Source organism: Catharus ustulatus, chromosome 18 (assembly GCF_009819885.2).
Source record: "Catharus ustulatus isolate bCatUst1 chromosome 18, bCatUst1.pri.v2, whole genome shotgun sequence".
In the NCBI taxonomy this organism is placed as follows: Eukaryota; Metazoa; Chordata; class Aves; order Passeriformes; family Turdidae; genus Catharus; species Catharus ustulatus.
The window spans coordinates 4,011,163-4,028,547 of NC_046238.1; the positions used below are offsets into that span (position 1 = coordinate 4,011,163).

At 49.1% G+C, this 17,385-nt stretch overlaps 1 protein-coding gene across 3 annotated transcripts in view; it reads right to left on the bottom strand.

Moving 5' to 3' along the window:
- The window catches only part of SSH1 (slingshot protein phosphatase 1), a 29,699-nt gene that overhangs the window by 6,718 nt on the left and 5,596 nt on the right, over nt 1–17,385 (bottom strand). Inside the window, exons 1-8 of one of the 3 annotated variants that reach the window (XM_033075683.2) lie at nt 9,060–9,240; nt 6,510–6,613; nt 4,871–4,935; nt 4,030–4,151; nt 2,661–2,729; nt 2,203–2,268; nt 908–1,102; nt 506–599 (exon numbers count right to left, since the gene is read on the bottom strand). In XM_033075683.2, coding sequence (XP_032931574.1) covers nt 506–599; nt 908–1,102; nt 2,203–2,268; nt 2,661–2,729; nt 4,030–4,151; nt 4,871–4,935; nt 6,510–6,613; nt 9,060–9,082 — 738 coding nt within the window. In that variant the 5' untranslated portion in view covers nt 9,083–9,240. The other 2 variants (XM_033075682.1, XM_033075681.1) reach the window with 2 other exon arrangements.

Consider the following 17,385-nt stretch of genomic DNA (forward strand, 5'->3'; position numbering starts at 1 on the left):
TTTGAGAGATAAAAAACAAGAGCTTGTCTGTAGCAGGAGTGAGGAACACATCCACAGACAGACATGTTCCCAGCTTCCTCCTACCACTTGCATGTTAATAACCTCCCTCAAAAACCAAACAGCCACCCCACAAAGAACCATTCCCACTCTGATCACGTCTGCACTGTGGGTGGATGGATCCAAACGAGCTCTAGCCTTGATTTGTGATTTTCCATCCATAAACTCACCAGCAAAATGCTGTCTGCAAGATCCTCTGACATTTTTCAAGGGGAAAAAAAGGGAAATAAAACCTTAAAATTTAACTTGAAAGTCACCCAGTTATGACTGAGGCCCTGACAGTTCTGGTGCTGGGATTATCCTGATTTCTCAAGAGGGAGGTGCAGCAGAGCAGAGCCTTTCCACAATGACCTAAATGCACATTCCAAAGCCAGGGACACCCAGGCACATGATGCCTGCTCACCACTCTCTGGCAGGAAAAACAAGAGTGAGAATTTTTTATATTTACCTCCTTGGAGGTCACATTTTCCAGGTCTTTGCTGGTCATGATGCTGCGGAGCTTGGCTTTGATGAGGCGCTCGGTTCGCTCCCTTTCTGTCGGCCTGGGAAGGAACAGGAACAGGAGAGGATCATTCCAGGCTGGCAGCACATGCACAGCCCTGAGAAGTGAGGGGAAAGGATTATGCTAAAGGGAATTTTTATGAGAATAATGGGGGAAAAAAAAAAAAAAAGCAGCTTGTGGGTGCTCATACACTGTATCACAAACTAAAGTTTCAGGTCTGACTATTTCACACATTCTCTTTCGTTCCTTCTGCAACCCCAGAAATGAACCAAGCCAGGAAGAACAGGGAGAAGGGCAGATTTCCTTCAGCAGCCAAGCAAACTTTCCCAAATAAAATGTTGCACTGACTTGTCAACAAAGAGGGCTGGGGAGTCGGGCCGGGTGGACTCCAGGTCCTGCATGGCGTTCCACTCGTTGATGCAGCTCTGGTCAGAGCTGATGCAGCTCTCGTAGTAGGTGGCCCACACCAAAGCCACCCCTCCTGGGAAGTAGTTGTACCTCCTGGCAACTTCACAGGCTTTGTGGAGGATCTGTAAAGCAGACCTGTAGGATGGGAAAAGAGAATTTCACAGAGGAAGAATGATTTTCAGCATTAGTTGTTGCAGCTTGGTTTTTGAAAGCAGGAAATTTATGGTGTCAGAGCTCAAAGAGGCACAAACTGCACCTTCAGGGCTTCTCACAGCAGGGCTGAGATCTTCTCCTAATTAACAGGGAAGATGGAGGCACAAGTTGCTCTGGGATCTAATCATTAACCAACTTGTACAGCCAAAGGAAGATAAAGAACAGGGACAATTTTCCAAGCACCTCCAGCAAGGAGCCTGATGCATATTTACAGCATTCCTGGCCCCTGACAGGCTCCAGGGACCAGGCCCAGATTGGGTCATTTGTTTTTGCAAATCCTAACATTACTTTTTCCTTCCTCCCCTCCTCAATTTTTCCTTTCTTTAAGGCTCTGCTCTGAAGTTGTTGCACACATCAACCACATCCAAGGCTGGCAACAGGAGGGGCCAAATTCAAACCTGACAGGAACAGGAGTTTCTGTACCAAACCATCCCTAGCACAACATCCTTCTCCACATCTGTGTCTCTTCCCTAAGAGGATCTCTCCAGGCTCCAAGGGGAGCAGCACTGCCCAGGCAGAGGGAGATGCAGTTCCATGTGGAGCAGGGAGGAATTTGCTGGCTCAGCCACCCCTGCTTCAGGGGTTTGGAATGCCTGCACAGGGGAGGGGTGGAAGGTGAATGGACACCTGGAGCTGCAGGAACCCCAAGAATGGGGCAGGACACAGGGAATGCCACAGGTTGGCAATGGGCCCTGAACCTCCTCTGTCAGCCAGTGAGAGAAACATGCAGGGAGAGGAAATTCTTGGTTTGCAGCTCCAGGAATTCAAGCTCATCTTTCATATTTCTTCATCTCCCTGGTGCCACTTCCCCCATGCTGAAGGACACAGAGCTGCTCTGAACTGAAGCTGCAGATCCTGGTTTGGGACCAGGATTCCCACAGCCCCTCTGCTGACACAGGGAAGCAGATCTGTGCTGCAGCTCACTAAATACCCATCATGGAGAAGGCTAAAATGCAGCTGATTTTTTAAAAAAATTATTGACAGAAAGAAGAATCTCTCCCTGAGCCCAGCCCCTCACGTACCACATGGCTTGCACTGACACAGGTTTGAAGATGTGCATCCTCCCTGCAGTGCTCACGCTGAATCCACTGGTGGGAAGAGGGAAAATTGAGTCAAAAACAGCTTTTCTCTGCACCCCAACCTGCTCTCTACAAACAGCTACTGCACTGGGGCACTCCTAGGCCAAAAGAATCAATCAGGATGAGAATCTCTCTCACTGATTTTCCAACCTCCCAAGTAAGAATGACAAGAGGCTGCCAGGAATGGGAGCTCCAGTCCTCAGGGGGGTTTCAGAGCATTCCCTGGAATCATGGGAGCAGTGTGAGGGCAGCAAGACAAGAACTCACTGTTTGAATAAGAGGACTCTGCAGCCATGAATCCAAAATGGGCACTTCATTTGCAAGGTGATGGAGATTCTCTCCCAGAGCAGCCCCCAGGTAGGGAGGACATTCACATTTATCCTTTTAATGTGGTTTCTTACCCATCCCCATCCAGATGGATTTTAGTATCACTCCAGAGGCGAAGAACCATTCCTATAGTGCAGCTTTTACTGGAAGAGAGATGGAGAGACAGGAAGTTAAATATAGGCCATGATGTGGTCATGCCAATAGCCTAAATAATTAATACTCTTTAATTTTTAAAATCCTTTCTCTAGTAATCCCTCGTAATATTTTAGGCCATGAAGGAAAACTGGAAGCTGGAGTCTGAAGGTCTGACAAGGTGATAACTCATGGTGATTGCTCCATGGGATCACTCCAACAGGTGGAACAGATGAAAATGGATTTCAGGGGTTTATCTGACCCAAAAGAACACTTTCAGTTCAGACAGGCAATCTGGCAAGAAAACCCTGCTATAATGAAGGCCAGGAACTTCCAGCCAATAAATAATTAAGCTACTGAGATATTCAGGTTTTTAAGGAAATTGGGATGCAGACAGCAACAGAAACCCATCCTTCCTCTTGCCTCACATCAATAATCACCAGGAGCCAATTAATGCAAGGTTGTTTCAGGGTGGAGGTGACATGGCAAACTTCCCCTGCTGTGGCACACCAAGGGAATGCCACATGGGAATTTCAGAGCAGAGCAGAGCATCAAAGCCAGTGACAATAATCTGATGAGGAAGGCACAGCTGGGAGCTTCCCTACAGATCCCTCTGCTGTGCAAAGCTTCCCCTTCCCACTTTCCAGGGGAAAACATCACTAAGGTTTTCCAGAGTTAAACAAAACTCACAGAGGCTGCACCACAGGACAGGGCAGCTTGTTAAATCCTGGGAGAACACACACAACAGCCTGGCAGCTCCAGCCTCTGTCTCCAGCTCTGCCAAACCAGCCCCTTCTCCCTGAGCCAAGAGCTTTTCTGCCTTGGTTTACTCACCAGAACTGGAATAATCTCAGAGGGGCTGTGATAACAAAATATTTCACTTGCTTTTCCAAATACTGTGTGCTCTTATCAGGCAGACAAAAGGAACAGCTCGTTGCTGACACAGTTGTTTGTTGGTTTTGGAGCTACTTCTGCAGTATTGTTTTTTGACGTTATTTGGCAATAAAGCTACTCCCCAAAAGCAGCTCCATTGCATCATTCCATCAACACACTGGAGGTTGGGGGAGAGAATGAGTTCCAGTTTTGCAAATGTGTCTGCAAGAGCATTTTGCAGAGAGCAGGCAGCAAACTCCCACTGGTGAGGTGGATGCCACAGCCTTTGATTCCACTGAAAACTCTCTTGAATAAAAATGTCAGAAAACTCAGCCCTGTGTCCTTTCCCTTGCTGGAATCTGCAGGTAACCCAACTGCTCAGGGCCAGTTTGGTGCTGCCAGAGAGCCCATCCTGCCTGGCTGCCAGCTCAGACCTACCTCTCCTTGCTGGAGAAGTCCACTCCCAGCAGGATGTTCTCCTCGGTGTCCTGCCGCCCGTTGCTGTACACCACCACCATGTAGCGCACGCGGTCGCTCCACACGCTCTCCAAACGCACGGCCTGCAAACCACCTCTGCCTCATTAGTGCTGCCACTGCTGCACAAGGCTTTGAAAGCTCTGACTGTGCCCAAAAAGCTTTATTTAGTGCAGTGTGGAAGATACAGCAAGGCTTGGTGTTGTTTTGGTGAGGGGAAGATTAGCTGAGATTACCCGTTCCAGTTTGGGGAAACGCTATAAAATGGAACCCAAAGCTTTACTCTGAAGTGTAAAAACATTGGTCATGCACTGAGCTGAAAGCAGGCAGGCTCAGAGGATTCTCCCACTCCCAAACCTTCACTGAAATAGCTCAGTCCTGCAGGAGGCACAACTGACATCGACTTCTCTGAAGAGAAATGACTTCTGCAGCAGATTCTTATCTGCACATTTCTTCAAAAGAAAGCCCAGCCCAGCTGATGCAATTTCAAGGCTGACTTAAAAGTGTCCAAGACAATCAGCAAGGTCCTGTCTCTCCTCCTGTATTCGTGTTTGTCAGCTGGATGGAAAATTAAATCTAACAAAACAACACATTTCAGGCAGAGCAGTTCCCTGTCCCAACTCACACTGGGACAAAAGGACCAGGGCAAAAGGAACAGTCAGGAAAACGGGGTAGGGCTGGAAACCAGCACAGAGTTAAGGCAGCTCTGAAATTCAAGATTTGCCAATGCTTTTCCTGTTCTTCTACAGGTCTGTTGCAAACACTTCCAGGAGAAATGAGAGCAGGAAAATGCACCTGTCCTTACCAGTTTGATCCTGTCCTCGCAGCGCAGGAGGTTGATCATCACCTGGAGGTGCTGGGGCAAGTCACCTGCACAGAGAGCAGAGCAGCCATCAGAAAGGAGCTCCTGCTGCACTAGGAATCAGCAGAGTCTTGACCTTTAAAGAAATTGGATGTTTCCAAGCCAAAAAATACTGATTAAGGCAAGTCAATTAATTTTGCTGTCCCAAAGAGCACTAAGAGCAATGAGATTCTTCGATGGGTGAGAACTCAACTTTACAATAAACTAAAACCACCTGTGCCTGCCACAAGTGAGGATTCTTTTCCTGTCACAGCACCCTAGAGAGGAGAAAGGTTTGGCCATGAGAACAGGTGAGGAAGAAGAGGAAAAGCTCTGATTTAAAAAAAAAAACAGGAAGAAAGGAGAAAAGAACAACTTTGAGCTGTGAATCTCCCCCAGCATGGTGGGATCAGCCTCACAGAGGGGCTGCAGGGGCTGGTTTGGATGATGGAGCCCTTGTGCCTCCAAGTGCTGCTCATGCACCAAGTCCCTTCAGTCTAGGCCTGTGTTACATTTCTGTTTGGGGAAAGCAGACGAAAGGAACAAAGAATCTACAGGAAAACAAACCAAGTTCCCATCTAATAACTCAGTAATGCACTCATAGCTTTCCATGGGAGATAAAATTCCTTCTGTAGGCTGTTTGCTGGGTATGTGGAATTGCTGACAGTTAAAGAAACCCAAAGCCAAGCCTGGCATTCAAACACCCCCTTTGTGCTGGAGTGTTTGCTAAGCAGCACCACACAGCATCACACTGTGCCTTTCCCACAGGCTCCTGCTCTCAAAATGCCCCAAAATCCCAGTTCTTCCTGCCCAGTACCCACCTATCCCCAAAGTGCCAAAAGCAGAGGGTACAAACACTGGGGAGCAGAATCAACTTCCCTGGAAGTCCTTATCTGCATCCAAATCTGTATGTACACTCACCACACCACTCCCTGCCATTTCTTCCCACCAGTTGGCAACTGGAAGGGACTGGGGGAAGCAGCACAGTCTGTTCTTAAACCATGATAAACTCCAGCTGGGTGAGCTGACAGGAAAGGGGGTTTTCCAGAAACCAGGATGTGAGGAGCTAACAAATGTACATCCATCCAGATACCCAAATCCTGATCAAACTGCCTTACTCTGACCAGCAACAGGAAGTTTCAAAACAAAAATTTCAGATTCAAGCTTCAGATTACTGGAGGCTGGGAGAGTCCCTGGAGAAATGTCCAGGACATCCACAAGTGCCCAAGGGGTGCTGAGCTCTGTGACTCAGCCACTTTTCCTCCCCACAGGCCAAAGGGGAGGCAAAGATTAACTCACTGAAGCACAAGTGACATTTCCTCCTCTGTGGCTGGGGAAAACAGGGAGAGGGATTCAAAGACAGCCATGCAAAATGCCATGATTTTCACAGAGAGTAAGTTTCTACCCCAGTCACAAGAGAATGATAAAAGTTTAAACCAAAACTTAATGATCCCAATAAAAAATTCAGTAATTTGAATGTGGGCTGAATGCCTGGTTGTGCAAGGCTCACCAGGACAACCTGAGGAGTCACCCACCTGTGCCATCAGCCTGTCCCTTGGGATGGGAGGGAAAAAGGATCTCCAGAGGGGATTGAATCCATTACCTGCATGTTTGTGGGGATGCTGGAGGCTTCTCTGGCCCTGGGAGCTGTTTCCTTGCTGTAAGAAAAGGGCTGCACCTTTCACCATGAAAAAGCTCTCGCTGAGGCTGGGAAGGAAAAACAACAGGAGTCAGCTGAAAGGAAAGAGCAGTAAAATGTGCACATCTGGGAGAGGAAGGGCTTTCCTGACTGAAAGAGCAGGATTTTGTCACAGCCACTTGCACAGCATGACTCTGGGATTATTCATGGATTATTCATCTGTCATTTTCCACCACTATTTCAGTACTTGGCCCCTGCAGGAGATACTTGCTGAGCTGTCATGGGCTGGAAATTATTTTATCACTTGATTATGGAATTCTGTAGCTTAAAAGAAGCAAAGGGTTGGACTTTTTACAGGCTGAGACCTGCAATGGACTGGAGAGGAGGTTCTGAGCCCATCACTTCCTGCTGATTGCAGTTCTTGACATTTCTTAGGAATGCAAAAACAAGAACCTGCAACTGTGTAGATTTAAAGAGGAAGGGAGATGGAACCTGCACATCCCAAGGGAAAGGACACAAGAGCAGAAGTTTGGCCCTGCTGTGGCTGGATCAGCATCCAGGATACAGAGTAGGGCAAACACAGTGACATTTGCAGAGGGAAGTGACACCCAGGGCTGGAACAGAAGGAAGGAGAAGGCAGAACAGCACTGGCACAGCCGGATTTCACCACTCCCGGACACACATGAGAATCTCAGCAATTGTTCAGAAGCAGCTTTGGCCAGAAGCAGTGAAGTTGCATTTCCCACATGGCTGGAAATCCCTGCCTCCTGAGGAACCTTTCAGCAGCACAGGAGTTGCTTGGGATGTGTTCCCTCCACTCCCCAAACAGCACAAGAGCCATTTGTTGTTCCAAAGCCCAATTTTCCCCTGCCCCACACTCACAGCCATAGATCATCATTAATTACTGTCTGCATCCACTAAACAGAAATGCTCCATTATGGGATTGTGCTACACAGGAGTTACTTATGCTCCAGCAAATGATCCCACTGGAGTTACTACTCCCAGCACTCATCTATTCCATATTTTGTCCATGGAACAGGAGTGAGCATTAATGCTCCCCATGCTCTGTTCTACCTCACCATTTTTGTGAGGACAGAGATTAAATTCACATAATTTCAGATTTTCTAATCTCTTAAGGACATAGCTCAAATTCCCAGGCAAAGCTTCCTCCTCTTCCAACTGAATTTCAAGAATTCCCCAGAAAAATCTGGATCAGGTTTAAATTTGAGATTTCAGCTCCTTTTAAAAAGCAAACCAAAATTTTTGCCCGAATTCCAGGCTCCACAAGATCAATAAAACACAGCAGCAGAAGTGCACTCTAATTCCAGCAATTCCCCACTTCCATTCCCACAGGATTCCAGCACTCCCCCCTCACCTCACTGGTTGTGTCTGAGCAGGACCCGAGCTCAGCCTGCCTCGGGATAACGGCACCCACGGCTGCAGAAGGGAATGTGGCTCCTTCCAGGAGCCAGCCAGGAAGAGTTTTGTTTCCTTCTCACCCCAGACCTCACAGGAAAGCGTTAAAAAAGGCCAGAAGTGACACAAAGGCAGCGACCCCCACACAATGGATGGGATATTCAGCACTCACAAGAGGCAGGGAATGCTTAGATCGTGCACAAGGAGATAATTCATAGCATTCCCATCCTGAGAATTTGGGGGGAAATTTCTTTGGGAAAGCAAAAAAAAATTTCCTGAAATAGGATATTTTACTCCAGTGTTTTACCCCAAAGGATCTTTGATCTCAAAGTACTGACTAGGGTTTCTACAGCAGGAAAAAACAGAGCTCCTTCCCAAAGTTATCAGGATCTCCTGCTCTAATGATGCACCTTGACAGATGTTCTGCTCTCCTGCAGTCAGGAAATCTGTGACAATAAAGCAGAGTATTCCCAGTTGCAGGCAAAAGAGAAAGCTGTACTGCTGGAGCAGCGAGTGGTCCAGGAAAAGGACAACTCACAGAGAGAAATTTTTGTTCCCATGTTTCCATGTGCGTGGAAATGAACAGAAAAGCAAAGCCAGGAGCCTGCTGAGAGCAAGGTTTCCATTTCCACCGAAATCCCCGTTCCTAGCCTGCACAAACCCTCCCAGCATTCCCCAGCTCCGCTTTCCATGTGCCCAGAAAACACACCCAAACACCTCTTTGCTCACAGTTTACACCACATTGTAACATTACCCAACCCAGCCCTTATCTCCGCTCTGGGAACTCTCCGCGCTGCTCCGCTTCACACAACTGCTCTGGACACAGCAAGGCACGATCCCCTTTTAAATCCTGCAATTCCAGTAAACAACTAAAACTTCGCTGTTTTTTTTCCTAGAGAACACCCAAATCCTGGCACAAAGAACATCCCCAGGCTCTGCCCCTCGGCAGCGGGGACAGATGCCCCAAAGCACAACCCCGTGGCTCATACATACTAATTCGGGCTGGTTTTCTTTGCACAGCGACAGCATCGTGGTGGCCCCAGCGTCAGACAGAAGTCAGGGAATTCGAAAAGATTCATAACCAGCTGGAGAACTCACATCCTTTTTGCTTCTAAACCCATAAAAAACACCAGAAGGCAAAGGAAAGGTCAAGCGGATTTTCTGTGCGGAGCAGAGGATTCGCGGCTGCTGATGCTCCCCGGGAACTGGATGGCTTTTAGGGAACACTGTGTCTTCCACTGATATCCTGGCTTGAAAAAGCACTTGTCCCAACACATCCTGATGAAAGAGGGCTATTCAAGAGGGGAAACAACCAGCTGAGGCTCGGCTAATCGTTTCCCTCCTCCAGACTTGTTTGTTTGTTTGCTTCCCCCCTCCTATCGGCACCCACACAGTCCATATTCCCTGCGAGGACAGGACCGGAGGAAAAGCATCCTATGGCCTGATGCCTGTTCATTCCTTTACAGTTTAATATAGATACAGGAAATTTAAATGGTTCTTCCCTCACTGTCCAGCTCCCCTGCTGGATTTTCAGAGCCATTCCTGAGCTCCTGCTGGGTGAGGTGCTCGGTGTTTGGGGGGTAGGGGGTGGCTGGCAGCGAGTTCCCTGAAGATTTGTTCCTACAAACCCCAATTCTTTCTGCAGGCACACACCATGAGGCCACGCTGGTCCCAGCAGCCTGAGCAAGGGGAGAAGGAGCTCTCTGTGCAGTTCTCAGCCAGTTTGACTGGCACACACCACAGAAACCACCCAATCCCTGGATGCCCTTCCAGGAATCCTGAGCAGCACAACTTCTCTACAAGGAGTCACTTCAGGCTCTCCAATAAACACAGAGCCCACGAGTTTTGTCACAGCCCCAGGACCCTGATGCTCCAGTACAGCTGCACATCAGCTCTCCTCCCACTCCCTGACCTCAGCTTACCAAACACAGGAAATCATCACCCTAAGAGAGGGAAAAACCAACATTTCCAGCACCTGGGAAGTGCCAGGAGTGTCAGGGGGAGGGTACAGACAGTGACAGTCCCTCCTGTCCCCAGGGGCTGGCAAGGACAGGGTGCTCATGGCCACAGCCCTGCTGAGAGCCGGCTCCAGAGGCTGTTGCTCCATCAGTTGGCTCCGTGCTGCTCAGCTTGAAAAGGAAATATTTCTTCCCCTTTGGGAAAGCTCCAGAGCAGCGTGGCTGCAACACACATCAACCCCATTTGGAGCGGCTGGAGAACACAATAGGCAGAGTGGCACAAACTGCCACCCCCCGGGGCTGGGAGTGCCAGTAAGCAATCCCTAAAAAACACTGAATTTTGGGAAAAGAGACAGAGCTGCTCGTGCTCCTGGACAGCCACATGCCAATCCCACAGCACATTTCCTCAGGCAGTTTGCTTTGCCATCGTGGCTCCAGCTGTGGGGGATCCTTGCATGCCCTGAGTGCTTGAGTTCCATGTTTTAATGGGGAATCTCACCATGCAGAAAACACTCTGTTAACACATCTTATAGCTACAGAACTCATCTCTCCAAATAAAGATCCACAGAGTCAGGAGAGAGAAAACCACTTTTCCTGGGAAGCCTGAGGTGAGTGAGCAGCCCCCTGCTGTGCCAACTTCTCCCAACACTGGTCATGATTTTACAAAGGCAAATGTAGTAATGCCTCCCAGTTCCTTGAGTTTCATGGATTCTTCTACTCAAAACATTTCCAAACTGATAAGGTGAGGGAAAAGCAGGCCTCCCCACACCACAGAATGGAACACACTTCCCTTTGCTATAGCCCTGTTGATAAGGAGGAAGAGAACTGATTTTTTTCCCCATTTTCTTCCCCCCTTTGCTGTTTAGTCTGGAACAAGCTTGGCCACCTCAAGGCAACAGAGAAAGAACACAGAAGAACCCTGGAGAGGGGCTGGCTCAGCCCTGCTGGATGCTCCCATAGCCCAGCCAGATTCCATGCAGAGGGTGAATTTTAGGCAGGACAAGAGGGGACTGGAATTGTCCCACAGCCACACAGCTCAAGCTGAGAAGAGCACATCAAACAGACAGGAAGATACAAGCAGAGAACAGGAAGAGCTGAGAGCAGCTGTGAGGCTCCTGCTCCCCAAAAAGCCGACGGTTAAGGCGGAGGCACTGCTTGCTTTGGGCTGATAGAGGCACATCTGTGACACCTCCTGACCACAAGAGGGGCCTTGGGAAGGGGCCTGAACAACACAAAACAGCACCAGGGAGAAAGGGACTTCAAAGCTGCTGTTTCCCATGGCACTGCACAGCCCCAGCAGCAGCAGTGAGTCCTTTCTCCCTCTCTTTAATGAAATGTGTCCAAGGGGCTTTTGCTCCGTGTCACACACAGATTAAAGGGACTCACTGCACAAACACAGGTGGGAATATCAGCACAGCCATCCCACAGAGCCCCACAGAGCAGGGCTGCCATCAGAGCAGTGTGCTCCCCACAGAGCAGCACCTGGAGAAGCCCAGCTCCAATGTGCAATGATGGTTTAACACAAAGCTATTGCACATGTGCAGGATTTGGGATATGCTGGCAGACTGACCTGTGGGAGCCCAAATCCCCTGGCAAGGTCAGAGAGATCTGCCCAGGACAACTTGGATTGAGGTGTTTTTACTACCAGAAATGCAAGGCAGGAAAGCTCTTTGCATACCTGTCACCATCCCCAGACCTCCTGAGCTGAAGACAAGTCATCCCCAGAAGAAAAGCAAAATTTTGGCCACAGGTTCACAAGAACATCTCCCCTTCCTCAGACACAGCCAGGACATCTTTGTGCTGGGAAGGGGCCAGGCAGCAGCTCCAGCTGTGGGGAGGGTTTGTAAAGCCTCCCTGCAGGAACAAACATCTCTCCCATCTATTTTGGGGAGACAGAAAAACTCCTCAGGTTTTGCTGCTCTCAGCAGAGCAGGGACCAAGGGGAGTCTGAGTGAGCATTGTTGGGCTGGAGGCGTGGGGATCGTGGGCCACAGCCCAGCAGGAATGCTGAGAGGGCTGTAGACACTGCAGGCCATTCAACACAAACGCTCCTCTGGCACAAAGGGCAAAAAGAGAAAAATGAAATCAATCATGAAGCCCACAAAAGCCAATTTCCCAACAGAAACAGACTGCTGATGATGTCCCTGCAGCCACTCCCGGGGTGTACTGGGCTGGAGGACTGATCAGCACAGAGCCAAACCGGCTCAGCTCTGAGAATCCCTCCCTGGGGACAACCCCAGGATCCAGGCTGTGCCTGCAGACAACCCAGCAGCAGCTGGGATAAACCCTCCAAGAAAAAGGGCAGGAGGAGGGAAACAAATGAGCAGGATCATTCCCCATTCCAGCAGACTCGTGCAAAGTAAATTGACAGAACTGCTCCCAAACAGCCAGGAATTAGAAAATTCTAGGAATCCTTAGTACTTGGATGGTGAAAAGCCAAATAAAATAAGAGATTGTTTTACAAGGAAAAAGAAATCCTTTCTGCTCATCCCATTAATCACAGAGTTCAAAAAGGCACGAGGCTGATCCCACATCACCCAGCTACGCCATGGGCTTGGAACTCGGTCTGAATGTGAGCAGCATTTCTGAGATTCCCACCAAAACTCACTGTCACATTCTGGTGACAGTCACTGTCCCAGGAGGCCAGGCCAGATCCTCTCCACAGCTCAGCCTGCACGAGCTGCTAGGAACAGGAGCATTAACCCTACAGCCAGCCAGCACTGGTGTCCCCAGCCTGCTGTGCCAACCCCAGGGCCACCCACCCTGCCATGAGGACAGGGCTGCTCCACACAGCAGCTCATGCTCACCTGGACTCATGGACTTGGAAAAACAGCAGCTGGCACAGACAGAAATCCCAGCACCAGCAACCACAAGGATTCCCTGGTAGGCTGAGGGAAGCTGGCTGTTCCCAAAACACTGGCTGCCTGTGTTTTCCTACAAGGTCTGGGTTTGCCATGTTCCTGCCACTGCTGTTCCATGACCACAGGTAAGGGGGGAGCCAGGCCACAAGTCCTGGAGTTGTCCCAGAGCAGTGTCCAAGCTGAAGGAGAGATGTGATCATGGAATACACACCAGCCTGTGCTCCTGGCAGGAGCTGATCCTGCTCCTGTCCTCCTCCCCAGCCAAGCTGTCAGCACATGGGCCCATCCTCCTGCATTCCTCCTGTCAGCCCATTGTTTTAATTCTTGCAACTATTTTATTAAGTCACCCCACTTCACCCTCTCAGCAGCGGCTCCCAGAGAAACAAGTGGGAAACTGTCCAATGGTGTCACTGGAAAAGCAAAGGAAGGTGAATAACAGCTTGAAGGATTAAGGGAGCAGCTCCCAAGAGGTGCAGTGAAGGTCAGCCAGGACCAGACAATGGGAATCTTGGTGGCACAGCAACCCAAAAACCAGCTGAGCTGTCGGGTTCACAACGGCTCCAAAAAAGGCAGCAGAGACCAGGCAGCACTTGACACATCGGTAATGTGGAAAAACAAAATAAAATAAATCCAGACAGATCACGAGGGGGAAGAGCAGAGTGAGAAAAGTTCTGGCTCAGCCCTGACACCTCGAGTGTTTAGCAGACTGCAGCCTGCCCTTCCCAGCCCCCTGAGGGCACACAGGCAGCATTCCCAAAACCAGGAGAGTGCCAGGCAGGGGCAAAGTTCACTCACAATGGAAATGGGTGGTGAAAAGCTCAGGATCATCCTTCTTTTCCCCCCCTCCACTCCAAAGGCAGCTTTTCCAAGCAGGATGGTGCTGCAGAGGGAAGCAGACAGCTGCAGTTCAGGATGTTTTGCAGGGTTGGGAGGGAGATGCCAAGCCATGGGCAGCAATCTCCACTGGGACAGAGTGTTGGACACGGCTGGATGTGACCATTTGGATGGCAGACAGAACAAACAAGGAACCTGGCAGCTTCTGGAAAATCTGAATGGGACATTTTGTCCCATTCCCTACATTTCTGGCTGACTTGGTCCCTTATATGAAGGTTTCCTTCACCAGCAGTTCTTGCAGCAAGGATTTCTCCAAGAAACTAAAATTTTCAGAGAGGGAAGACAAGTCCTGCAGAGGAGAGTCCTGATCCCAGATAAACCTAAACAACTGATGGATGTGGGGTGCACCCTAATCTCTTTGAATTTTTGTGCAGGGGTAAGGTGATTCTGCATCAGGGATTTAAATGCTGCAAAGGGATGTTTAAATGTTTGGGGGCTCTCAGGAAATAATCTCAACAGTCTTCATTAGAAGTAAAACCAGGCCTAGGAAGGTGTTCTGTCAATTCCCCATTCCAAAAACATCTTAAGAGCACTTGCCAGGCAGAGCACAGCTCTGATTTGTATGAGAAATCCCTGACTCACAGATCTTGGCAGACAATTATCAAAGATTAAGATATTTAAAATCAGGAGGCATTTGAAACCAAAATATTGTTGTGACCCAGCACTAACACCTAAATAAACAGTGACCACACTGGCCTTTTTTACAGGAACAAGTGCTCAGTGCACAGCCAGCACCTCTGATAACGGGGCCTCATGGTTTGGGTTCTGCCAAACTGCTGAGGTTTCATGGAAAAAAAAACCTGACAAATATTTAGATACAATTCCAAAAGAATCTGATCATCACATCTTCAAACTGGCAGCTTTGCCTACATCCAAGTAAACTCATATTGCTCAACTTCAAGTCAGCAACGGTTTCCTGGAAAGGCCAGATCTTAAATAAGTGTCAAATAAGCGAACGTTTCCTCAGCTCTGCAGCCTTTGAACATCCCCACACAAAATGTAAAGGTCTGATTACACCTTCCTGAGCTTCCAGGGCCACACCTCCCTCCGGGCTGAGCCGAGGGCAGGGGGCTGGGCCGGTGCCTCCCCATTGTACGGGGCACGCTAAGGCAGGATGCTGCCTGCGGCAGGATGTGATTCAGCGTCCTGTTTTGAACACTTCATGAAGTCAGCAACTTCTACCCCGAGGTCTCCCACCAGCTCCCCGGGACACAATCAATCTGCAGCCAGCAGGACTTGTCAAGGCTGTAATGAGCTGCTGTCCCCACAAATAAATGCTCAAGGCAGTTCCCTCCACCCTGAGAACACAGCCATGGGTACAAGGGGCTCACTCAGTGCTGCTCCAGAAAAATATTCTCCTAAATCCCTAAAGAAATTAAAGATCCAGGTGTTAAAAGGTAATTTTGGTGCACTAAAATATAATATTAAACACACATTAAGTGTATAAAATGTGATATATGTGATAGAAGATACAATGGTGTCCTGTGGTGTGTGCCAGAGGGATGAACATGGAATTGTTTAGGTTGGAAAAGACTTCCAAGATCAAGTCCTGCTGTTCCTGCAGCTCTGCCAAGGCCACCACTGAACCATCTCCCCAAGTGCCACATCCATGCAGCTTTTCAATTCCTGCAGGGATGAGGACTCCACCACTGTCCTGGCAAGCCTGCTCCAATGCCTGACAACTCTTTCCATGAAGGAATGTTCCCTGATATCCAATCTAAACCTGCTGTTCCTCTGTCAGAGTTTGTCTGCACCAACAACTCCTCCTGCTGATCACTGATCTGCAAACGTACACAAGCCCAACCCTGAACACCTCTACCTCCCACAGCTGCTCTAGCCAGCTCTTAAAATTTGGTTTAGAGGTGCGAAATAAGAACAACTCTTTCCATAACCAACTTCAGGCTTGATCAGAACCTGGAGATAACCAACTTCCAGCCCTTCAGCAGTGGTTTAACCTCTGTGTCTCTGCCTGAAAACATTCACCTGGCTCTGCATTCAGTCTGTGATTGGAAAGCCAATAATGGCAAAGATTACAGAATGACTGGCTAAACAAACCTATTTATATTTGCAATTAAACCCAGTGATTATCTTGCTGTGTTTGCCAACCACATCTGAGAACCAGCCAACACTCACAGAGCGATTTGGGCTGTACAACATCTCCTCTGCCTCGCTGAGACAGAGCCAGCACACGGCCAAGAGGGGGAACCAACTGGGTCACACCAAAAAGGAAAAACTGCACATGCAGCCCTGTGCCAGAGCAGGCAGCTGGGAAGGAGCTGGGCTCTGCTCTGCCCCCTTGATAGCATCTCCTCAGAGTTTGCTCAGAGCTGGAGCTGCAGGATCTGGGGCTGAGATAAGGCACAGGCACCGCACGCACGGAACTCGATCTCAGAGAACTTCAGGCTGTGCTCAAGTCCAGGCTAACACTTCCTCCCATGGGCTTGGCCTAGCCCTGACAGCAGTTTTACAAAGATTTGGGTGAGCTGTGGGTGCACTGCACCATTAGTGGAAAAAAAGAGATCAAGCCACAGCATCTCCTTGATGGTTATCCGGGAGGGAAGGGTTGAGCAGACTCTGATAACACAGCTCAGACCTGCAGCTTCTGGCTGCACTGAGCCCCACAGGACTCTCAGATCTCTTACTTTTCCTTCTGCTCTGAGTCTTTACCCTCAGGGAGTAACCAGACTCCTGGCTGGCTGCTGGGAGCAGTGAGCATGTTACATTGTCCACGCTTCTGCAAAATTTTTTTTAACAGAGAAAAAGATTACTTAAAGCAGATTAAGGTCTAAGAAAATGCAGATAGCAGCAATGTCTTTGAACCTAGGGCATGTCCCCTTGGGCTGTTCTGGGGTAGAAGCTGTTCCAGGGAAAATCAAAATCATTTTGGAATGACAGAAACCATAAGGAAGGATGACCAGGGAGCAGCAAGACGTGGCTGGGTGCAAAATCATGATACAGACCTGTTCCTCCAAGAAAACAATCAGATGCTTGTGGAACCAAATCCAACTATGCAACCTCACATGAAAATCCTGGAATGTTTTAGAATGAATAAAAATAATTTGTTCAGAAGGCAGATGAATATATTATGTCAAAAATGTGTACTAGCACAGCCATCCTGTATTGATGAAACACAGCTTGAGCTGGCAGCACGTTGGGGACACATTTCCAACAATCCTTCCTTTTCCCTCACCCTCAGATCTTCAAGGTCTGCAGAGCCAGGAGCTGGACTGCTGACCCCTGTGCTCAGAGCACGTGTGACAAAGCCCAGCTGTCACCAAGGCTAGACCAGCATTGAACGAGGCACAGACACCAGCAGGGCCATCCTGCAGGGATTTTTCAGCACATGAAGTTGAACAACTCTGCCACCCCCTGGGCACCGGGCAGAGTCTCAGACTGAACCCGAGCAGGGGAGGGGACAGCAGCCAGTGGGAAGGGGACAGGACCGAGCCACCAAAGCAACAGGAGCTGCATTTATCATCTGTGCAGTGTGTGCACATTTCCTGCAGCTCTTGGCAGTGTTTCCCCCTGAGGCTGTGCGTGAGAGCCATCTGATTCTCGGGCTCTGTCTGGATATTTAATTACCAGATTCTTATCCTGACAGTGGAAGAGCAGCCCCGGGAGACTGAAGGACAGAGGAAGCTCAGTGGGATCTCAGTGTCCAACGTCAGTGCTGCAGCATTTTCCAACAACCAGGAGAAATGCATCAGCCTT